Genomic DNA, 24,611 nt, shown 5'->3' with positions numbered 1-24,611 from the left:
GCATTTTGGTCTCATTCTCTGGGACTCATTTCCATCTTACAGTTGTTAGACTCAGAACCTTGCAAGAATGCTCACGATTCCTCAATTCTGCAAAACCTGCCAGTTTCATCAAAATCTTGGGCATTTATCTCCCACTCCATCCTGGTACTATCAGACCATCACATTCCTTTCCTCGTGCTTCCAGACTTGATGCAATTCATACAAGTCCAAATCCCTGGTTATACAATCTAGTAAAAGGCCCTGGTTCTTATAAGGCTTCCAAAACACCCAAGGCAACCGTGGGAGATCTGCTAGTATGAAAAACTGTTCCATCTTCAACAATTATTTCATTGCAGAAAGAAAATGTATTCAAAACACGTTACGCTAAGTTTTTTTCAACAGATATTACTGAGATTGGATATTATCAGATAAGAATTTTACTGCAACTGGCAGCAACAAGCAACTGGGAATAGCACTGACAAATTATTAACATTTGGACATATGCGATGCATTTATTTTCTGCATCAAGCCAATACTGTAAAACAAATGAACTTGGAATATTTTTTTTAAATTGTTTGGAATGGTGGACAGCAAAAGGCGTAAAAAAGTTAATCCAAGAACTGAACATGCTCTTTCACATTTTCCATTTGGTTTCTTCAAGTTTTAGTTAGCTTTCAATGCATGTCTAATACATTGAGTCGTGGGAGGTTTCTCAGTTTTTTTTATAAACAGGGTGGAAAGGAGATGAATTGTGTGCTCAAGTTGAGGTATTTCAATGCTGAAATGGAACATTTTTTCACTGTTTATATTAATATATATTTATATTTGGTTTGCTGCAAACTTCCCATTACTTTGCCTAATAATATTCCGCAACAACAAACTCACTAATAAAGTGACCCCATTGTACGATCCCAACAAATCAATGCCCCATGTTGCCCTATCTGAAATGGAAAATTTTCAGTGTGATATCTGATTTTGGGTCATTTTTTGTAAATTTGGATACATGCATAGCTGGTCCATTTAGTCAACTTCATTTTTATTAGGATTCTTCAGCTCCAGGGAGAAGACTTTCGTAGACTTTTATTTAGATCTTGTTTCTCAATACAGAACTCATGAAACATTCTCAGACTTCTTTTTGAAGCTGGTCACCAGTTTTCCTAAGTGCTATAGCTTAACATGTATGTGGAGTTCCTTTCTGAAGGCTTGTGTTTGTGGATAAAGTAAATACAGCAGATAAAGTCTAAATAGATTTAAAAAAGGCAGCAGTAAGGGACTTGATTTTCCCTCTCAGGCTGGGAAGTAGTGATTAACACAATTTGAGGGTGACAAAAAAACTTGAAGTGGCAACTCATTTGTTTCATTGTAATTTTCCACAGGGTGACCAATTAATGGTTTGGAGCAAGGTTGACCACTTTTAGGCAGGCTCTCAAAGTTGAGGGAGCCAATCATTGGCCTTCCAACTTGACTGAAGCAACAGGCAACCTCTCTCTAAACTTTTCATTAAAGATTAAAAAAAAGAACGATTCAGCATCCAGGTATTTGTATCGCACTGCCTAAAAAGGTGGTAGAGACATGAACACTCAAGACATTTAAGTGCTATATAGATGAGCATACAAGGCTACATTCAAATGCTCGAAATTAGAATTAGAATAGATAGATGCTTGATAACACAATGCATTCAAACTTCTATATAGGGCTTCCTCTCTTTTCATTTTTGCATGTCACTTCTTGACAAAGACTGTTATAAAAACTCTATAACTGTGAGTCTCACATCATTATTGGTTCAGATTCTCAGGGTCTGTATGCATTTAGAGGCAATTGGACTTATTAGCAATGGACGGCATGGCTTTGTGTGGGAGAGCTTGTGCCTCACTAACTTGATCGAGCTTTTTGAATAGATGACGAAGGTGATTGATGAGGGTAAATTGATTGATGTTGTCTACATGGACTTCAGCAAAGCCTTTGTCAAGGTCCCTCATGGCAGACTGGGACAAAAGGTGAAGTCACATGATATCAGGGGTGAGCTGGCAAATGGATACAGAATTGGTTTAGTCATAGGAGTCAGAGGGTAGTAGTAGAAGGTGGCTTTTCCAAATGGAAGTTTGTGACCATGTATGTTCCACAGCGATCAGTGCTGGGACCTCTGCTGTTCGTCGTCTACATAGATCATTTGGAGGAAAGTGTGGCTGGTCTAATTAGCAAGTTTCTGGACTATACAAAGATTGGTGGAGTGGTGGATAGTGAGGAGGATTGTCAGAGGATGCAGCAGGATATAGACCAGTTGGAGGCATGGGCAGAAAAACGGCAGATGGAGTTTAATCTGAATGAATCTGAGGTGATGCATTTTGGAAGGTCAAGTACAGGTGAAAATTATACATAGAATGGCAGAACTCTTAGGAGTATTGATATGCAGAGGGATCTGGATGTGCAGGTAGTAAAAAAGACCTATGGCATGCTTGCCTTCATTGGAAGGGGCTTTGAGTATAAGGATAGGCAGGTTTTGCTGCAACTTTACAGAACTTTAGTTAGGCCACACAGAATATTGTGCAGAGTTCTGGTCATCACACTACCAGAAGCATGTGGATGCTTTGGAGAAGGTACAGGAAAGATTTACCAGGTTGTATGGTATGGGGGATTTTAGCTATGAAGAAAGGTTGGAAAGACTGGGTTTGTTTTCACTGGAACGCAGGAAGTGGAGAGACAACCTGTTGGAAGTTTAAAAGATTGTGATAGGCATGGATGGAGTGGGAAGTATGAGGCTTTTTCTCAGGGTGGAAAGGTCAGTTACTAGGGGACACAAGTTCAAGGTGTGGGGCGTGGGAGGGAATTTAAAAGATATGTGAGGCACGTTTTTCACACAAAGGGCGGAGAGTGCCTGGAAAGCACTGCCAGAGGAGGTGGTGGAAGCAAACACAACAGCAGGATTCAAGAAGCACCTGGATGAATACATGAACAGGAAGGGAATAGAGGGATATGGATCCTGTATTTGAAGATAGTTTTAGTATGGAAGGGCAGAATGTGTCAGTATAGGCTTGGAGGGCTGAAGGGCCTGTTCCTGTGCTGTATTGTTCTTTCTTCTCTATGACTGCTTGCCAGTTTTGTGTAGATTGTGTATCAGGAGGCATGGGGAGGGGAGGGGAATGTTGGAGAGGGCAAGATTTAACTGACACCCTTTAGAGGGCAGCCTGTGGCTGTTCCTCTATCCCAACGGCAGGGATGGCCTTCTGTGCCTCACCGATCACTTACTTCCAACACCTAAATTGACCTCTATTGCCTGAATATTGGCACACAATTCCCAGATGCCTTCCTTGACTCAGCTTCAACTCAGCTCTTACTGAGGTAACCCTGCTCGTCCTTAATGGAAACATGATGACCAATGTCAGTATTCGCCTTAATGAAATGGTCTGGAGACAGGGAGTCAGGAGTTGGCTTTCTGACCAGCAGGGCTTATTTTAAACTCCCACTTACTTTTGTTCAAGGCTTTGGTTGGACCCAATAATCCAGTCCCATGATGTCTCACTGTGCTGATCACAGAAGATGGGACAATTTCCATAGGAGCAGAGAAAGTCAAGGGAAACTTTAAACCTTTTGAAATTAAGGTGAATTTTGATAGGGTTCCTGAAGAAAATCTATTTTAATTAGTTGGGGAATCAATGATATAGGTTCATCAGCTGAAATGAAGTGGGCAGCCACCGAAGGATTGTCAGGTGGATTTGGTTACATTGCAGTTAATCCGAATTAACCTGCCGTTACTTACATATTGGCATTTACATGTTGTAGGTGGCCAAAATTTCCTTTGACAGATGAACAGCACCTGCAGAGACTCACATTTACCAGGCAGGATGTGATGACTGGCAGGAAAATGTTGAATGGTTTATCAGAGTCTCCCAACAATGGCTTTATCAACCACTGTGTGAAATAAAACATGCCAGGCAGATCACCTAGCCAAGCCCAATTAATTATCCTTGGCTAATTTGCCATCAAACCATATTTGCAGACATGCTTTGTACCTGCCTGATCATGGTTACAGGAATTGTCTGTGTTAACATACGACCAAATCCAGTGAGATGCTTTTTACTGCAAGAACACCCATTGATCACATTGAACTTGACATTTGAAGCCTCAAAATTCTATACTGGGGCATCCTCTCTTTTTATGTCTGCCTGTCAATTCTTGACAAAGACTATGAATGGTTTAAATTGCCTCTTATAAAAATCTTTTTCATCTCTCCATTTGAAAGAATCCCTTCAACTCTCCCACCACTTTCATTTATACACAGTTTTCCTATCATCACTTGGATGCATTTCACAGTCACATATGAACTGGCCAAAGAGAAACAGTTCATCTAAGACACGGCTAGTTGGGTGAGATGAGTCAGATCTTAACCTTAAGACGTGACTTGTACCAGTACTTTAAGGTCAGTCCCTTGCTGTCTGATCGCTTTTGGTCTCCACAGTTTTAACATGCTTCTCAAGACAGCTGGATCCATTCAAAATCCTGACATTTTAGTTATATATAAAAAAGAGACTTCGAAATGTCGATACAATAATCACAACAAGACAGTGCAATCAGATACAAAACACATTTTGCTTCTGGCACCAATGCAATTATGGCTCCTATTCAAGCCCATTTCAGATCACAGAACAAAATACATGAAACTTGGTTAATACCGACACTGGTCATCATGTTTCCATTTCAGCCACATAAACTGTCTTGGACATTTTACTGCATAAAATGCTTCAGCTTAAACTTTTAACTAGGGAACATTAATAATCCATTAAATGAGCAATTTATAAAAATGATGGCTGCTTGTAAAAGCAGAGTACAAACAAATCCAAAAAGAGCAAGCGACTATAGCTCTAATGTTGAGTTAGTAAATTTCAGATAGCGAGTAAGCAAAATTACATTTATGCAGATTACCTTCAAGAGGTCACAAGTTACTTCAACTTTGAGGATTACTGTGGGCTGGATTTTATCACAGAGGCTGAAGCGTGTTTGCAGGCTGATGTGGCAGCTTTCTTCTTGTTCAATATTTCCAAGGGGATGCCAGTGGAGGCACATTAAAAACCAATTCAACTGAGTTGTCTAGCTACTCCCATTCACGACCATTTTTATCCAGGTACATGCATGGGTAACCTGCTGAAGCCTGACTGTTGCTTGGAGATGGTCTCCAATCTGCAGGTTAAAGTACCACTGTCCATTGCTTTAGCCCACTCACAGTGCAACAAGGCTGTAGGGCAGGCCTGTTTTAAGAGGGATGCATCTTTCCTTCTGCGATTGTGGGAGGGACAACCATCCATACCCCTGCAACCTGAAAGCCTCTGACCTTGGACACTTCTATTGACAGGACTAAACTGACCTGATACTTTGCCAACCCCAGCACGCTTAAACGAGAGTCAGCATCAATGACAAATCGAGATTTGCATATGGTCCTGACACCCATTGGAAAAACACAATCCACAGTCAGAATTCTTACATAGGGAAACTTAGGAAAAGTGCATCATTCAAATAAGAAATTAATTTGCTTTACATCTTAATTCCTCTTTTAAATTACTGGAAAAAGAAATTGAACAGGTTCTCTACAGCAGTATGTTCCCAGTCCAACAAGAGAAGACGTAGTGCTAGACCTGGTTCTTGGGAATGAGATGAGCCAAGTAGATCAAGTGTGAGTTGGAGAACATTTAGGGGACCATGATCATTGTATCATAAGGTTTAGGTTGGCTATGGAAGAGGACAAAGAGCAAACCAGAATCAGAATAATTAACCGGAGGAAAGCCAATTTCAATGGTGCAAGAATGATTCCAATTTATCTGGCCCAGAATCAAAGGGTGGCTGGCAAAGCTGTAACTGAACAATGAGCTGCCTTTAAAGATGAGATTGTTCAGGCGCAGTCAAAATATATTTCCATGAAGATGAAAGTTTAGGCAAACAAATCCAGAGCTCCCTGGATGACAAAAGTGTTAGAGATTAAGATTAAGAAGAAAGTTTGCGTTGATGACAGATATCCAGTGGATTAAACAATCAAGAACCTACAAGGCTTAGAGGAGAACTATGAAAGCATTCAAGATAATCAAAAAGAGAAAGTATGAAAAGAGACTGGCAATTAATATGCAACCCAATCACAAAATCTTCTATATGCATGTGAAAGTATGGCAAATGAGGAGTTGGACCAATTAGGGGTCAACAGACTTACACATAAAGTCAGGCTACGTAGTTGAAGTATTAACTGAAAACGTTGCTTCTGACTTAACCAAGGAATAAAATGCTGCTAAAGTCCTCGTGAAAGAGGACATAATTCAGATACTTGAAGTGTTTACATTTGATAAGGTGGAGATATTGGATAGAGTATCCGCTCTTAAAATTGATAAGGTGCCGGGGCAGGTGTTTACACCTAATGATACTGAAAGAAGGTAGAGTGAAAATCATGTTGGCACTGATCATAATGTTTAAATCATCTTTAGACTCAAAGGCGGTGCCACAGGAGTGGAGGACTGAAAATGTTACAAGCTTGTTCAACTCGGGTGTAAATTACTCAAATTACAGTTGAGTCAATTTGACTTTGGTGGTAGGGGAGCTTTTAAAAACAATACTTCAGGACAAAATGAATAATCATTGTGAGCAAATGTGGATTAATTCAGCAAATTATATTTAACTAACTTGCCACAATCTTAAAAAAAATAAAAGAATGGATTGTTGAGAGTAATGTTGTTGATGTGGTGAACATAGCCTTCCAAAAGGCACATAACACAGTTCCACACAACAGACTGGTGAGGAAAGTCATAGCTCATGGAATAAAAAAATGCAGTAGCAATATTGGCATAAAATTTGGCCGACTGACAGAAACCAGATTAGTCATGATTAATGATATTTTCTGGACCAGTGGAGAGTTTGTGATGAGTTCCCCAGTGATTGATTTAAGGACCCTTACTTTCTCTGATATACAGTGCTGATCTAAACCTTGGCAGACAGGAGCAATTTTAAAATTTGCTGGTGATTTGAAACTTGGAAACATTGTGACATTTCAGGAAAATTGTGTAAAACTTCACAAGGACTTAGGAAGGTGGAATAGGAAGGAAAAGGCAATTAAAATGCAATGCAGGGCATTGTGAAGTGATTCATTTTGGTGGGAAGAATGCAGAAAGTCAAGAAAATACAAAGGATTTAACTCTAAACGAGGTGTAGAACAAGAGGAACTTGGGTGTAAGTTATTGTAGGGGACAGAGCAGGTTGACAGAGTAGTTAAAAGCATGCAGGCTATGTTAAATTGTAGAAGGCAGACTGTACAAAACTGACTTGGGCTTAAATGAAGTATCACATTCAGTGCTGGGTGCCATACTTTAGGAAAGTTATGAAAGTATTAGACAGAGTGCAGAAAAATAATTCCTAAGGCAGAGGGTAGTGCATGAATGGAACGAGCCAGAGGAAGTAGTGGAGGTGGGTACAATTATAACATTTGAAAGGCATCTGGATGGGTATATGAATAGGAAGGGTTTAGAGGTATATGGGCCAAATGCTGACAAATGGGACGAGGTCAGACTGGGATGCCTGTTTGATGTGAGGGAGTTGGACAAAGGCTCTGTTTCCATGCTGTATGACTCTGTGACTCTCTGACTCTATGATTCCAGGGTTGAATAACACTGGTTAGATTGTTAAATTGGAAAAGTTAGCACTGATTTCCCTGGAGAAGAGAAGGTTGAGAGGAAATTTTAAAGAGATATTCAAAATCATGAGGAGTCTAAATGGAACACATAGGTAAAAAGATATTCCCTTTCATGGAATGATTCAGAATGAGCACCCACGGATATAAGATAATGAGCAAAAGAAGTGATGAAGACATGAGGAGTTTTTTCATGTGGCAAATGTTAAGATCTGAAATACATTGCCTGAGAGTGTAGTGTAGCATTGAATTATTATCTGAAAAGGAAGAACATGTAGGGTTATAGGGAAAGTGCAGGGCAGTGGCACTAAGGGAATTGTTGTTTTGGGAGAGCTGACAGAAACAGAGTGGGCCAAATGACCCCTTTCTGTGTTGTAACACTCCTGTGATTCTGAGAAAAAGACTCATAGAAGTTGGCCAGTCAGTTTGTCCATTAATTTAGTCCTAAAGACTTTGACATTGTAATTCCCAGGATCAAAAGGTTTTGGTATGCTCATATACTGCTGCAACTAATTTACATGCGTCTTGCATTAGAATTTAAATGAAGACAAATCTGATCCCATGTTGACTTTCAAGCCTGTGAGCAGGAGTAACCAACAACATTAGCTTCACTTGCAAAAACAACCTACGTCAGCCAGGCAGTGGATTCGGGCTCATTAACGGGTCCTCTTAAAACTTGTTTGTTTCTTAATTGCCCAGGTTTATATTGTGTATTTAGAAGAGCTGTGCATTCATCATTTTGTTTATATTTCTTTTACATCCCTTGTGCTGGCTTGATGTACAATCCTCACTTTCGTTGAGCTGCCCTTGTACTGAACAGGCCAAATAGCTGTAGCAATCCATTACGAATGACGTTCTGCCTCCCTTGTGCCAAAATAATAAGTATCAATAAGCATGTGCAGACAATTTTAAAGAGCGAAGGGGAATAAGCCAGAGTTGTGGCTCATGCTGGAATCAATCACATAGTAAATAAAATTGGGGTCCTGTAAAGGGAGTTTCATCAGTTGGGAATCAAATTAAAGAATAGGACCTAAACGGTCCAAATCCAAGGATTATTCTTGCTGGCATGTGCTAATTGACACTGGAACCATAAGATACAAACCTAACTGGAAGCTGATTTGTTGTCCTGACTGTCTAGTACACTGGGGTGGAGGAGGGGATGCATTGTGATTTTCACTTCATTGAAATAAGACAGCTGACAAACAAAGAAAAATACATCCAGAGGATGATTAAGGGACAAGCTAACCATATTTCCATAATAAATAAATGAAAGGTCATCATGTTCTGACAGGGAAAGCTTCCAAAAACATTGCCATATATAAACGGTCAGTAAAGCCTGCCCCCACTTACTATGTATCATTCAACTATAATACGCCACAAATAGGAGACCTCATGAATAGCACATTCTTGGTTCTGATAGTGACTTGATAGTTCTCCACATTTTAAACTCCTCTTTTCTATTTAGTTTCTCTTGAATCTAAGGGACTCAGCATGCTGAGACATAGGTTTGTAAATAAAGATGAATAGTAGTTTTCATCAACTGACCAATTGATGGGGAAAAGAAAAACAAAAGGCAACGTCTTATGGGTTCAAATTATTACTGGGACCAAATAAATTTGAATGTGTTCTCTAAATAATGACTTCTAAAAAAACCTGCATATTATGTAAATAAAAGCTAATCTCGCGTAAAAGTCACCACTAGTTTTTCAAGAATTAAAGCCGAAACATTTCATAACTAAGTACGATGGAGATGTTGATGATACTATCATAGAATCTTTACAGTGTGGAAGCAGGTCATTCTGCCCATCAAGTCTAGACTGATCCTCCGAAGAGCACCAACTCACACCCATCCCTCCACACTATATATCATGATCTTGCAATTCCCATGGCTAATCCACCCAAGCTACATATCCCTGGAGACTATGGGCAATTTAGCATGGCCAATCTACCTTACCTGCACATCCTTATATCCTGGAAGGAAACCAAAGCACCTGGAGGATACCCATGTAGTAGTGGGGAGAATGGGCAAACTCCACACAGTCGCCTGAGGGTTCAATTGAACTTGGATCCCTGGCGCTGAGAGGTAGCAGTGCTAACCACTGAGCTGATATGATTTCATCGTAACTGGTAATTAAGATCTTAAAAAATTTATACATTTGTGTTTTGGCTCATTCATTCAAATTATTAAAGCAATCGGGTTATGAATGATAATCAACAGCTCATAAAGTCTCATTATCCTTGGATCAGATTAAACCAACTGCAGTCCTCTTTAAAATTATCCACATAGCTGCCAAACAGTTTATCTGGCCAAACTTCCATGTCTACCCTGAGCAGAAAGCGTCCATTAGAGGAAGTCAGAGAGAAATTCGCTTGGTGCAGGAGCAACATGGCAGCCTAGACACACCCATGTCTTTTATGGCACTTGCTGCCATTTTCCAGAAGTTAGCTGTTCAAAGGTCTCAAAGCCGAATTGATAGTGACTGAAGAAAGGTGTTTGAGGTGGCAAGGTGGCAGCTGAGTAGTAAGGGAGCAAGATTGGTAAGAGTGTAGGCTGGCAGCTGTGTGAGAGGGTGAGAGTGCAGGTAAGTGAGAGGGTTAGGGTGCTCGGTCAGTGAGAGGGTTAGGGTGCTTGGTCAGTGAGAAGGTTAGTGTGCTCGCTCAGTGAGAGGGTTAGGGTCCTCAGTAAGTGAGACGGTTAGGGTGCTCAGTAAGTGAGAGGGTTAGAGTGCTCGATCAATGAGGGGGTAGGGTGCTCAGTAAGTGAGAGAGTTACGGTGCTTGATCAGTGAGAGGGGTAGGGTGCTCTGTAAGTGAGACGGTTAGGGTGCTCAGTAAGTGAGAGGGTTAGAGTGCTCGATCAATGAGGGGGTAGGGTGCTTAGTAAGTGAGAGGGTTAGGGTGCTTGATCAGTGAGAGGGTTAGGGTGATCAGTAAGTGAGAGGGTTAGGGTCCTCAGTAAGTGAGAGGGTTAGGGTGATCAGTAAGTGAGAGGGTTAGGGTGCTCAGTAAGTGAGAGGGTTAGGGTGATCAGTAAGTGAGAGGGTTAGGGTGCTCAGTAAGTGAGAAGGTTACGGTGCTCAGTAAATAAGAGGGTTAGGTTGCACGGTCATTGAGAATGTTAGGGTGCTTGGTCAGGGCGAGGGTTAGGGTGATCGGTCAGTGAGAGTGTTAGTGTGCTTGGTCAGTGAGAGGATTAGAGTGCTCGGTCAGTGAGAGGGTTAGGGTGCTAGATAAGTGAGATGGTTAGTGTGGTCGGTCAGTGAGAGGGTTAGGGTGATCGGTCAGTGAGAGTGTTAGTGTGCTCGGTAAGTGAGAGGGCTAGGGTGATCGGTCAGTGAGAGGGTTAGTGTGCTCGGTAAGTGAGAGGGCTAGGGTGCTCGGTCAGTGAGAGGGTTAGGGTGCTCAGTAAGTGAGAGGGTTAGAGTGCTCGGTCAGTGAGAGGGTTAGGGTGCTCGGTCAGTGAGAATGTTAGGGTGCTTGGTCAGTGAGAGGGTTAGGGTGCTCAGTAAGTGAGAAGGTTAGCGTGCTCGGTCAGTGGGAGGGTTAGGGTGCTCGGTAAGTGAGAATGTAAGGGTGGTCGGTCAGGGCGAGGGTTAGGGTGCTCGGTCAGTGAGAGTGTTAGTGTGCTCAGTAAGTGAGAGGGTTAGGATGCTCGGTCAGTGAGAGGGTTAGGGTGTTCGGTCAAATAGAGGGTTAGGGTGCTCAGTAAGTGAGAGGGTTAGGGTGCTCGGTAAGTGAGAGGGTTAAGTTGTTCGGTCAAATAGAGGGTTAGGGTGCTCAGTAAGTGAGAGGGTTAGGGTGCTCGGTAAGTGACAGGGTTAGGGTGCTCGGTCAGGGCGAGGGTTGGGGTGCTCTGTAAGTGAGAGGGTTACGGTGCTCGGTCAGTGAGAGGGTTAGGATGCTCGGTCAGTGAGAGGGTTAGGGTGCTCGGTCAGTGAGAGGGTTAGGATGCTCGGTCAGTGAGAGGGTTAGGGTGCTCGGTCAGTGAGAGGGTTAGGATGCTCGGTCAGTGAGAGGGTTAGGGTGCTCGGTCAGTGCGAGGGTTAGGGTGTTCGGTAAGAGAGAGGGTTATGGTGGTCGGTCAGGGCGAGGGTTGGGATGCTCTGTAAGTGAGAGGGTTAGGGTGCTCAGTCAGTGAGAGGGTTAGGGTGCTCGGTCAGTGAGAGGGTTAGGGTGCTCGGTAAGTGAGAGGGTTAGGGTGCTCAATAAGTGAGAGGGTTAGTGTGCTTCAATACACGGAGTGACACCGAACAATTCTTCCGCCGCCTTCGCCTCCGTGCCTTCTTCTTCAATCAAGACTCTCGCCCACCCTCTGACGACCCCTTCTCCCACCTCCAACACACCCCGTCCACCTGGACACCCCGTGCTGGCCTCCTACCTGCCCTCGACCTCTTCATAGCAAACTGCCGCCGCGATATTAACCGCTACCTGAACTCCCACACTCCCCCCACCCACTCCAACCTCTCACCCTCGGAACGCGCAGCCCTCCAGTCCCTCCGTTCCAACCCCAACCTCACCATCAAACCAGCTGACAAGGGAGGCGCAGTAGTAGTTTGGCGCACTGACCTTTACACCGCTGAGGCCAAACGCCAGCTCGCAGATACCTCCTCCTACCGTCCCCTTGACCATGACCCCACCCCCCACCACCAAACCATCATCTCCCAGACCGTCCATAACCTCATCACCTCAGGGGACCTCCCATCCACCGCCTCCAACCTCATAGTCCCACAACCCCGAACCGCCCGTTTCTACCTCCTGCCCAAAATCCACAAACCTGACTGCCCTGGACGACCCATCGTCTCAGCCTGCTCCTGCCCAACCGAACTCATCTCGGCATACCTCGACACGGTCCTGTCCCCATTAGTCCAAGAACTCCCCACCTACGTTCGTGACACCACCCACGCCCTCCACCTCCTCCAGGATTTCCGCTTCCCCGGTCCCCAACGCCTCATCTTCACCATGGACATCCAGTCCCTGTACACCTCCATCCCCCATCACGAAGGACTCAAAGCACTCCGCTTCTTCCTTTCCCGCCGTACCACCCAGTACCCTTCCACCGACACCCTCCTTCGACTGACCGAACTGGTCCTCACCCTGAACAACTTTTCTTTCCAATCCTCCCACTTTCTCCAAACAAAAGGAGTAGCCATGGGCACCCGCATGGGCCCCAGCTATGCCTGCCTCTTCGTAGGGTATGTGGAACAATCCATCTTCCGCAACTACACTGGCCCCACCCCCCATCTTTTTCTTCGCTACATTGATGACTGTATCGGCGCTACCTCGTGCTCCCACGAGGAGGTTGAACAGTTCATCCACTACACCAACACCTTCCACCCCGACCTCAAATTCACCTGGACAGTCTCGGACTCCTCCCTCCCCTTCCTAGACCTTTCTGTTTCTATCTCAGGCGACCGAATCAACACGGACATCTACTACAAACCTACCGACTCCCACAGCTACCTGGACTACACCTCCTCCCATCCTGCCCCCTGTAAAAACGCCATCCCATTCTCCCAATTCCTTCGTCTCCGCCGCATCTGCTCCCAGGAGGACCAGTTCAAAATACGTACAACACAGATGGCCTCCTTCTTCAAGGACCGCAATTTCCCCCCCGACGTGGTCGACGGTGCCCTCCACCGCATCTCCTCCACTTCCCGCTCCTCCGCCCTTGAGCCCCGCCCCTCCAACCGCCACCAGGACAGAACCCCACTGGTCCTCACCTACCACCCCACCAATCTCCATGTACAGCGCATCATCCGCCGTCACTTCCGCCACCTCCAAACAGACCCCAGCACCAAGGATATATTTCCCTCCCCTCCCCTATCAGCTTTCCGTAGAGACCACTCCCTCCGCGACTCCCTTGTCAGATCCACACCCCCCACCGACCCAACCACCACTCCCGGCACCTTCCCTTGCAACCGCAGGAGGTGCAACACTTGCGCCCACACCTCCCCCCTCACTTCTCTCCAAGGCCCCAAGGGAAACTTCCATATCCGCCACAGATTCACCTGCACCTCCACCCACATCATCTACTGCATCCGCTGCAGCCGGTGTGGCCTCCTCTATATTGGGGAGACAGGCCGCCTACTTGCGGAGCGATTCAGAGAGCACCTCTGGGCCACCCGGACGAACCAACCCAACCAACCTGTGGCACAGCATTTCAACTCCCCCTCCCACTCCACCGAGGATATGCAGGTCATTGGACTCATCCACCGCCAAACCACAACAACCCGACGGTCGGAGGAGGAGCGTCTTATCTTCCGACTGGGAACCCTCCAACCGCAGGGGATGAACTTGGACTTCACCAGTTTCTTCATCCCCCCTCCCCCCACCCTGTCTCAGCCGGATCCTTCCAGCCCGGCACCGCCTTCCTGACCTGCAGTCTTCTTCTTGACCTCTCCGCCTCCACCCTACTCCGACCTATCACCCTCACCTTGACCTCTTTCCACCTATCACATTTCCAACTCCCCTCCTCCAAGTCCCTCCTCCCTACCTTTTATCTTCTCCTGCTGAACACTCTCTGCTCATTCCTGAAGAAGGGCCTGTGCCCGAAACGTCGAATCTCCTGTTCCCTGGATGCTGCCTGACCTGCTGTGCTGTTCCAGCAATAAAGTTTCAACTTAGTGTGCTTGGTCAGTGAGATGGTTAGGGTGCTCGGTAAGTGAGCAGGTTAGGATGCTCGGTAAGTGAGAAGGTTAGGATGCTCAGTAAGTGAGAGGCTTAGGGTTCTCGGTTAGTGCGAGGGATAGGGTGCACGGTAAGTGAGAGGGTTAGGGTGCTTGGTCAATGAGAGGGTAAGGGTGTTTGGTCAGTGAGAGGGTAAGGGTGCTGGGTAAGTGAGAGGGTTAGGGTGCTAGGTCAGTGAGAGAGTTATGGTGCTCAGTCAGTGAGAATGTTAGGAAGCTCGGTCAGGGCGAGGGTTAGGGTGATCGGTCAGTGTGCTCGGTAAGTGAGAGGATTAGGGTGCTCGGAAAGTGACAGGGTTAGGGTGCTTAGTAAGAGAGAGGGTTAGGTTGCTCGGTAAGTGAGAAGGTTAGGGTGCTCAGTAAATGTGAGGGTTAGGGTGCTCGGTCAGTGAGAGGGTTAGGATGCTCAGTAAGTGAGAGGGTTAGTGCGCTCGGTCAGTGAGATGGTTAGGGTGCTCGGTAAGTGAGCGGGTTAGGGTGCTCAGTAAGTGAGAGGGTTCGGATGCTCGGTCAGTGAGAGAGTTAGGTTGCTCAGTCAGTGAGAGGGTGAGGGTGCTCGGTAAGTGAGATGTTTGGGGTGCTCAGTAAATGTGAGTGTTAGGGTGCTTGGTCAGTGAGAGGGTTAGGGTGCTCGGTCAGTGAGAGGGTTAGGGTGCTCGGTAAGTGAGAAGGTTCGGGTGCTCGGTCAGTGAGAGGGTTAGGATGCTCGGTCAGTGAGAGAGTTAGGGTGCACGGTAAGTGACAGGGTTAGGGTGCTCGGTTAGTGAGAAGGTTAGGGTGCTCGGTAAGTGAGAATGTTAGGGTGCTCAGTAAGTGAGAGGGTTAGGGTGCTCGGTAAGTGAGAGGGTTAGGGTGCTCGGTAAGTGAGAAGGTTAGGGTGCTCGGTTAGTGCGAGAGTTAGGGTGCACGGTAAGTGACAGGGTTAGGGTGCTCGGTTAGTGCGAGCGTTAGGGTGCTCGGTCACTGAGAAGGTTAGGGTGCTCGGACAGTGAGAGTGTTAGGCTGCTCGGTAAGTGACAGTTGTAGGGTGCTCGGTAAGTGAGAGGTTTAGGGTGCTCAGTCAGTGAGAGGGTCAGGGTGCTCAGTAAGTGAAAGGGTTAGGGTGCTCGGTATGTGTGAGGGTTAGTGTGCTCAGTAAGTGAGAGGGTTAGGGTGCTCATTCAGTGAGACGGTTAGGGTGCTCCGTAAGTGAGTGGATTAAGGTGCTCAGTAAGTGAGAGGGTTAGAGTGCTCGGTCAGTGAGAGGGTTAGAGTGCTCGGTCAGTGAGAGGGTTAAGGTGCTCGGTCAGTGAGAGGGTTATGGTGCTCAGTCAGTGAGAATGTTAGGATGCTCGGTCAGGGCGAGGGTTAGGGTGATCGGTCAGTGTGCTCGGTAAGTGAGAGGATTAGGGTGCTCGGAAAGTGACAGGGTTAGGGTGCTTAGTAAGAGAGAGGGTTAGGTTGCTCGGTAAGTGAGAAGGTTAGGGTGCTCAGTAAATGTGAGGGTTAGGGTGCTCGGTCAGTGAGAGGGTTAGGATGCTCAGTAAGTGAGAGGGTTAGTGCGCTCGGTCAGTGAGATGGTTAGGGTGCTCGGTAAGTGAGCGGGTTAGGGTGCTCAGTAAGTGAGAGGGTTCGGATGCTCGGTCAGTGAGAGAGTTAGGTTGCTCAGTCAGTGAGAGGGTGAGGGTGCTCGGTAAGTGAGAGGGTTAGGGTGCTCAGTAAATGTGAGTGTTAGGGTGCTTGGTCAGTGAGAGGGTTAGGGTGCTTGGTCAGTGAGAGGGTTAGGGTGCTCGGTCAGTGGGAGGGTTCGGGTGCTCGGTAAGTGAGAAGGTTAGGGTGCTCGGTAAGTGAGAATGTTAGGGTGCACGGTAAGTGACAGGGTTAGGGTGCTCGGTTAGTGCGAGCGTTAGGGTGCTCGGTCACTGAGAAGGTTAGGGTGCTCGGACAGTGAGAGTGTTAGGCTGCTCGGTAAGTGACAGTTGTAGGGTGCTCGGTAAGTGAGAGGTTTAGGGTGCTCAGTCAGTGAGAGGGTCAGGGTTCTCAGTAAGTGAAAGGGTTAGGGTGCTCGGTAAGTGTGAGGGTTAGTGTGCTCAGTAAGTGAGAGGGTTAGGGTGCTCATTCAGTGAGACGGTTAGGGTGCTCGGTCAGTGTGAGGGTTATGGTGCTCAGTAAGTGAGAGGGTTAGTGTGCTCGGTCAGTGAGAGGGTTAGGGTGCTCGGATAGTGAGAGGGTTAGGGTGCTCGGTCAGTGAGAGGGTTAGAGTGCTCGGTCAGTGAGAGGGTTAGAGTGCTGGGTCAGTGAGAGAGTTAGGGTGCTCGGTTAGTTAGAGGGTTAGGGTGCTCGGTTAGTGCAAGGGTTAGGGTGCTAATAAGTTAGAAGGTTAGGGTGCTCAGTAAGTGAGAAGGTTAGGGTGCTCGGTTAGTGAGAGGGTTAGGGTGCTCGGTCAGTGAGAGGGTTAGGGTGCTCGGTCAGTGAGATGGTTAGGGTGCTCGGTAAGTGAGAGGGTTAGAGTGCTCGGTCAGTGAGAGGGTTAGAGTGCTTGGTCAGTGAGAGGGTTAGAGTGCTGGGTCAGTGAGAGAGTTAGGGTGCTCGGTTAGTGCAAGGGTTAGGGTGCTAATAAGTTAGAAGGTTAGGGTGCTCAGTAAGTGAGAAGGTTAGGATGCTCGATCAGTGAAATGGATAGGGTGCTCGGTCAGTGAGAGTGTTAAGGTGCTTGGTAAGTGAGAGGGTTAGGGTGCTCGGTATGTGAGAGGTTTAGGGTGCTCGGTCAGTGAGAGGTTTAGGGTGCTCGGTTAGTGAGAGGGTTAGGGTGCTCGGTCAGTGAGAGGTTTAGGGTGCTCGGTCAGTGAGAGGGTTAGGGTGCTCGGTCAGTGAGAGGGTTAGGGTGCTCGGTAAGTGAGACCGTTAGGGTGCTCGGAAAGTAAGAGGGTTAGGGCGCTCAGTAAGTGAGAGGGTTAGTGTGCTCGGTCAGTGAGAGGGTTAGGACGCTAATAAGTGAGATGGTTAGGGTGCTCAGTATGTGAGAAGGTTTGGTTGCGCGATCAGTGAAATGGATAGAGTGCTCGGTCAGTGAGAATGTTAGGGTGCTCGGACTGTGAGAGTGTTAGGCTGCTCGGTAAGTGACAGTTGTAGGGTGCTCGGTAAGTGAGAGGTTTAGGGTGCTCAGTCAGTGAGAGGGTCAGGGTGCTCAGTAAGTGAGAGGGTTAGGGTGCTCGGTAAGTGAGAGGGTGAGGGTGATCGGTCAGTGAGAGTGTTAGGGTGCCCAGTAAATGAGCACATTAGGGTGCTCAGTCAGTAAGAGGGTTAGGGTGTTCGGTCAGTGAGAGGGTTAGCGTTCTCAGTAATTGAGAAGGTTTGGGTGCTCGGTAAGTCATAGGGTTAGGGTCCTCGATCAGTGAGAGGGTTAGGGTGCTCGGTCAGTGAGAGGGTTAGGGTGCTCGGTAAGTAAGAGGGTTCGGGTGCTCAGTAAGTGAGAGGTTTCGGGTGCTCAGTAAGTGAGAAGGTTAGGGTGCTCGGTCAGTGAGAGGGTTAGGGTGCTCGGTCAGTGAGAGTGTTAGGATGCTTGGTTAGTTAGAGGGTTTTTGTGCTCAGTAATTGAGAGTGTTAGGGAGCTCGGTCAGTGAGAGGGTAAGGGTGCTCGGTCAGTGAGAGGGTAAGGGTGCTCGGTCAGTGAGAGGGTTAGGGTGCTCGGTCAGTGAGAATGTTAGGGTGCTCAGTAAGTGAGAGGGTTAGGGTGCTCAGTAAGTGAGAGGGTTAGTGTGCTCGGTCAGTGAGAATGTTAGGGTGCTCAGTAAGTGAGAGGGTTAGGATGCTCAGTAAGTGAGCAGGTTAGGATGCTCGGTAAGTGAGATGGTTAGGGTGCTCGGTCAGTGAGAGGGTTAGGGTGCTCGGTCAGTGAGAATGTTAGGGTGCTCAGTAAGTGAGAGGGTTAGGATGCTCAGTAAGTGAGCAGGTTAGGATGCTCGGTAAGTGAGATGGTTAGGATGCTCAGTAAGTGAGAGGGTTAGTGTGCTCGGTCAGTGAGAATGTTAGGGTGCTCAGTAAGTGAGAGGGTTAGGATGCTCAGTAAGTGAGCAGGTTAGGATGCTCAGTAAGTGAGAGGGTTAGGATGCTCAGTAAGTGAGCAGGTTAGGATGCTCGGTAAGTGAGATGGTTAGGATGCTCAGTAAGTGAGAGGGTTAGTGTGCTCGGTCAGTGAGCAGATTAGGGTGCTCGTTCAGTGAGAGGGTTAGGGTGCTCGGTAAGTGAGAAGGTTAGGGTGCTTTGTCAGTGAGAGGGTTAGGATGCTTGGTCAGTGAGAGGGTTAGGGTGCTTGGTCAGTGAGAGGGTTAGGATGCTTGGTCAGTGAGAGGGTGTTGGGTGCTCGGTCAGTTTGAGGGTTTTTGTGCTCATTAATTGAGAGTATTAGGGAGCTCGGCAAGTGAGAGGGTTAGGGTGCTCGGTCAGTGAGAGGGTTAGGGTGCTCGGTCAGTGAGAGGGTTAGGGTGCTCGGTCAGTGAGAATGTTAGGGTGCTCAGTAAGTGAGAGGGTTAGGGTGCTCAGTAAGTGAGAGGGTTAGGGTGCTCAGTAAGTGAGCAGGTTAGGATGCTCGGTAAGTGAGATGGTTAGGATGCTCAGTAAGTGAGAGGGTTAGGGTGCTCAGTAAGTGAGAGGGTTAGGGTGCTCGGTCAGTGAGAATGTTAGGGTGCTCAGTAAGTGAGAGGGTTAGGATGCTCAGTAAGTGAGAGGGTTAGGGTGCTCGGTCAGTGAGAGGGTTAGGGTGCTCGGTAAGTGAGATGGTTAGGGTGCTCGGTCAGTGAGAGGGTTAGGGTGCTCGGTCAGTGAGAGGGTTAGGGTGCTCGGTCAGTGAGAGGGTTAGGATGCTCGGTAAGTGAGATGGTTAGGGTGCTCAGTAAGTGAGAGGGTTAGGGTACTCGGTCAGTGAGAGGGTTAGGGTGCCAGGTAAGTGGTTGATTGTTTAGTGTAGATTTGAGGAGGCAAAGACTTTTGTTGAATGGAGTGATCACTGTTGGGTCAGGTGGTAGTGTCGGTCGAGGGAAGGGGTGTGGGTGAGGGACTATGATTGTGGGTGTGCTGAGGGTTTGGTTTTGGAGGGATCAGTGGTGGAGTAAAGGCATAGTTAATTAGTTATCCAGGAATTGGACTAGGTGTTTAATCTGCTAATTTTTCCTTGGTGACTGTTAAGCTTAAATGAGTTGGAACTCTCTGAAGAGTTTGTCATTAATAAGCTTTTTTGGCAGCTTCCAGTCACAGGAGAATGGCTTTTTAGAAAATTCAACTTCCCAGACAATTCCTTCAGATTTAGCTACATTGGGAATTCTCTACAGTCCCAATGAACAACGCAAACCTCCACTGCTCCAGGAACTACCTGACCATCAGAAAGGCTGGGTCAACAACAATTCTTTAGAGTTCATTTCAATTTTATTTCGGTGCAATTTCGTTTGGCCCAAATCATGTTACTTTCTCAAAAACATTACCTGCGTAAAAGTCACTCCCATAATTAAAACCTGTCTCAAAAATCAACGTTTAAACAAATATGCAGAGTATGCAATGATACCCTCGATTAAAAAAGTGATAAAATACATGTATTACAGGGGAAATTACTTTTTGCAGTCAAAATTTTGTCAAGATTGAAATTCAAATATTTTTAGGACAGGTGACCTACCTGGTGAGAAGCACGGCATTATCATGGTGAGCGATTCCATTGTCAGGGATAGCATTTCCGTTACCATTGCGGGAAAGAATGGATTTCTGCCACTTACAGAAACTATCAAGTGATTTGCCAGCATGGTGATTTATTTCCAAATTTGGCTAAAATGTGAAAATAAAAGACAATATCCTAAATGACCAATAAAATAAAATCTCATATAAAATAAATTTCAGAATTCTAAATGCTATCTTTCAGTGGTATTTTGATTCTATGAAAATGAAATGTTCAAGTAAATAGAATCAGAGTCTTAAACAAAAATGAAACACATTGGTAATTTCTGGAAGGGTTGGGAATCTCACTTGTTAGTTGCCAAGCAGGAGAACAGCACAGGACATCCCTTTTTGGGAATGCCCCAAAATGAAGTCTCAGTGAGTCTCCCAACTAGAAAGCTCCAAACTGTCTCCAACACTAAGCTTTTTTTGTTGGAGGTGGGGCTGCAGAGAGAGGCCAGTACTTTCTCATTACTGAGCAGCATCACTAGGAAGACGACGGATGAGATGTAAAATCATCATGGACTAGCACAGGTGAGCTATCTTGGGGGTGTGGGGGTGCAGGTTGCAAGTGGTCACAGGGCTGGGTTATGGACGAGTGGAAAAAGCTTTATGAAATCATTTAAACTTGTCAGGAAGAGCAGCAGAGAAAGCACGAGGGATTCTCCATGTTGTTAAAAAGTATGTGAACAATCACTCAGAAATTGGGAAAAAGGCATAAAATAACACCAGCAGGAGGAAACAAAATGTGCTTCTTTCAGTAGAAATAGGAGGATAATTCTCATGTATTTAGAAGTTTATAAGACAATTAACAAAAATTAAGGAAAAAATTCTGGCAAATTAAATCAGAAGAGATCTTAGAAACCTTCATGAAGACAACAAACCTCTTAAGAGTAGAGCTTCATTTTAGATTTATTTCTAGAATGCAACTAAAAAAAAAACATCCTGAAGATTCAACATTTATACTACTGAGCTGAATGTATAGTTTAAAACTCTCAACACAAAATTATCTGCACAAAAAAATTTAGAAATCTTACACCAGATTTCAAGGCGATCATTGAACTTGGAGAAATAACAATACTAAATGCAATACAATGGAGAAAAAAAAATACATCTAAGAATATTAGGAGTCACAAATACTTTAGACAGTGAATTTAAATTAAACTTTACGTAAGTGATAATTCATGTAATATAGAATTGTAATAAACAAACACATAGATCTGGATACCATCTATCAATCGCTCAGAAAATGAACAGGAAATGACATCAACACAAACCCCAGGAACCCCATCCAGGACAAACATATAAATAAAAAGAGGGAGACAACAGTTTCGCTTCACTTGGAGGTCGCCACTGATGATGTTACCTAGCCAGGTAATGAAACGTCTGGATATCAAACCTACAGCTCAGCGAGCAAACCTACACCCTAAACCTCAACCTGAGCTACAAACCTTCACAAACCTTGCAAAAATATAGAATTGTATCAGGATTACAGCAGAATCCCAGAGAACAAATGAGCTAATTTCTTTATTCTGTAAGTCTGATAGTTGATCATGCTTTTAAGATGGGGCAGAATGTAAAAGAGACAATATTATCGAAACAATTTTCCATGGACATAAGTACCAACTGTATAACATAAACAGCAGGATTTAATAGAAGCATACAACTTCATAGAGAACCTGTTGACAACTTTATCATTGTTTACACATTTTCAGAATGTTGTGATTATGATAATTTACAACTGGTACTAATTCACAACAGAATTGTTGTTAAATTTCTGATCTATTGTTTCAGATATGTTACATAGAAAAGAGGACCTCACATTGGAAAGTGCTATTCAAATAGCATTACAAGCTGAAATCCATAAACAGCATCAGTAAATGATGGTTACAATAAATCAACCAAGCTTAAAGAAGTTCACCAGAATTTGTCAACACCTAAGAATCACATGATAGATCAACTAAAAAAAAAGTTAAAAGTTCCCCATCTACTATTCCAGATGGGGAATTAATAAGTCAAAGAGTCATCATATCCAGCTTTATTATGTCAATGCAACTTCACTGCAAGAAAAGGGAACATAACTAGAGAGTGTTCAAACCTTAAAAAAAACTATTGAACTACAGAACCCATCATGCTTATTTGCATAAAGAAGTCAATATCTTACTTCAAGCACCTTGGGAAGAAAATACAGAATACCAAGACATATTTCTATTAGAATGCACATTATGTGAGGATATGCCACCTTTGAGAGATACAAATCAATTTTTTCTAGAGGTAAGAGGAGACAACATCTGAAGCAGGTTTGACACAGGCAGGCCAGGCAGCAGCCTTCATGAAGGGCTTATGCCCGAAACGTCGATTCTCCTGCTCCTCAGATGCTGCCTGGCCTGCTATGCTTTTCAAGTGCCACACCTTTCAACTCTGATTTCCAGCATCACTTTCTCCTTCACACAGACATCAAACTAACTTGCACGTTAGCATCGGGGTGAATATTACTCTTAAACCTGAAACAATCTCTTGGTTGAGGAGAATGAAACTTCAACCTTCTGATAGAGAACTGCATGGTGCAGGCAGAGTACAATTGAACACTAAATGTAAGTTGTGAGTCTTCTTAAAATACGTAGACTAATACTGTATTGAACAGGAATACTTGACCAAAAGCAACACTTCTCACTTCTGAGCAGAAAACCAAGCATCATTCTTAAATTTCTACAGTATGCTAAAGAATTTCAACTAGCACAAAAGCCAAATCATCAACAAAATGTTACTTATTAAGAAGACTTCATAGATCTCAGAAGAATGCTCAGAGAACTGAACAGAACAATAATACCATTTGACATTAATTATTTTAACATATGATAACAATTCAGCACAGAGATCAGAAGAGACTACTGATTTCACACATTTGGAGGAACGGTGGTCTTCCAACCACAGAATCTTCAAAATCTGATCATCCATTAACTTTGACATTACAACTATCAGAAACTGGTAGTGGAGTCTTGTTACAGTCAACTCAAAATGCTTAAAAGAAGCAGTACCAGAACCAGTCAGTCAGCTTCACTGTCTTTGATAGAATCTGATAAAATTATGTTATCCAAAGGAATATGAGCAAGAATAGAAAGACCACATGCATATACATCTTGATACAGTAAGCAAATTAGAAGATTACTTCTTTCACAAGCTCAACTATCTTCTCTGACATGGTTTCAGAACGGTACTCAAAGGGAAAAAAAAATTCAACAACACCAATGCCAGAGAACAAATTTAGAAAAGAGAATGTCAAAAACCAAAGATCCACCAAAATTCATTTTCTGTATTTTTGTAAGATGAGTAAGACATATTTAGAATCACTGGCCCTATATCATTCAGTTCTGAAAACTGGACATGATTCTGGTAGTTAGAGTGGTAGCTCACTAGCAAAGATGAACTGTAGGACAAAAGTAAACTCACCTTGGATCTCATCAAAATAAATCAGATGTGCTATGGGAACTTGTTCTCCTTCTAACTGCATGGAATGTTCTAATCAGTCATGATTTTATTAAATGGCAGAGCAAGAAGCCAGATAGTCTACTCTTGCTGCCAATTCATACGTCCATTTAAGTTTCTTGCTGCTTTTTAAGCAGACTCCAGTGGTTAGTTTATAGACCATCAGTTAGGTCATTCAAGATTTATAAATAGTATTGTGGTTCAGCTAGATCAAACAAATTTAGGAGTCTGGGTCTGAAGTTTGTTTGAGTTCAGCGTTTCAGTAATCCTTCATGCTGTTTGGGAATGGGCCACTGAATTGTTAAATTATAATTTAGTTTAGGCCCATTTATTTGGCATAACAATATGTTATTGATAGGCAAACATGTAAAAATGCATGAGGCATGATTTTAACTTACTCAAAAGCCATTTATTTGTACAGAGATATCTGGCTGAAAATTGATAATCAGGATAATTTCCAGATCCTACCTGCTATAAAGACTGCAAAACTGCATCGAGAAAAAGAAAAGAGATTTTCTTTTTGCTTAAGGGAATGCTCATAGCTTGAAAACTTCAGTTTTAAGTCCACAGATGTCCTGATTGAATTTGGGATGCACAAGACAATATTTACAAGAGAAAGGAGTTAGTTCAGAAAAGTTAGAATACATGTTATCTCAGTGTAAGGGTTTAAGTTTGAAAGTGTTTGGTTAGAACCCTGAAGGGATTACTTGAAGCCGAGAAAATCTAATCTCGATTCTTTAAATAGTCAAGGATGAGGTTATTAGATTCTCAAGAGTGGGAGTTGAAGGCAACAATTTATGAGACATATGGATAAGATAGAAATGGAAATTCTTGCTGATGTCTGAGTACTGTCAAAGAATACGATTGGGATAGATGGATTGACATATTTTTACTGTATTTTGGAATTTTTACAATCATACTATATGTAAATAGCTTGGCTTATTCTATTTTATGCATGCCTTTCCTGTGTAATCAGCTTCTGTTTTACTGTTAAAACCAGATGTGAAACATTGTGTGTGTGCATGTTAGTGAAAGACAACCTTGTTGAATAAAAGAAAAGCATAATATGATCTATCAAGTCAATTTCAGTCTGGGATCTGACTTTTCCAGCTGGGATTATAACA

At 44.5% G+C, this 24,611-nt stretch overlaps 1 protein-coding gene across 1 annotated transcript in view; it reads right to left on the bottom strand.

The window, feature by feature from the left end:
• The window catches only part of LOC122565296 (A disintegrin and metalloproteinase with thrombospondin motifs 6-like), a 164,630-nt gene that overhangs the window by 87,178 nt on the left and 52,841 nt on the right, over positions 1-24,611 (bottom strand). Inside the window, exon 7 of the mRNA XM_043721104.2 lies at positions 19,967-20,112. Within this exon, the coding sequence (XP_043577039.2) occupies positions 19,967-20,112 (146 nt within the window). The remainder of the gene's footprint in view (positions 1-19,966; positions 20,113-24,611) is intronic.

This window comes from Chiloscyllium plagiosum, unplaced genomic scaffold (assembly GCF_037043375.1).
Source record: "Chiloscyllium plagiosum isolate Xiang-an unplaced genomic scaffold, Cpla_swu_hap1 HiC_scaffold_28, whole genome shotgun sequence".
In the NCBI taxonomy this organism is placed as follows: Eukaryota; Metazoa; Chordata; class Chondrichthyes; order Orectolobiformes; family Hemiscylliidae; genus Chiloscyllium; species Chiloscyllium plagiosum.
The sequence above is the reverse complement of the archived record's forward strand: the minus strand, read 5'-3'. Positions and strand labels throughout refer to the sequence as shown.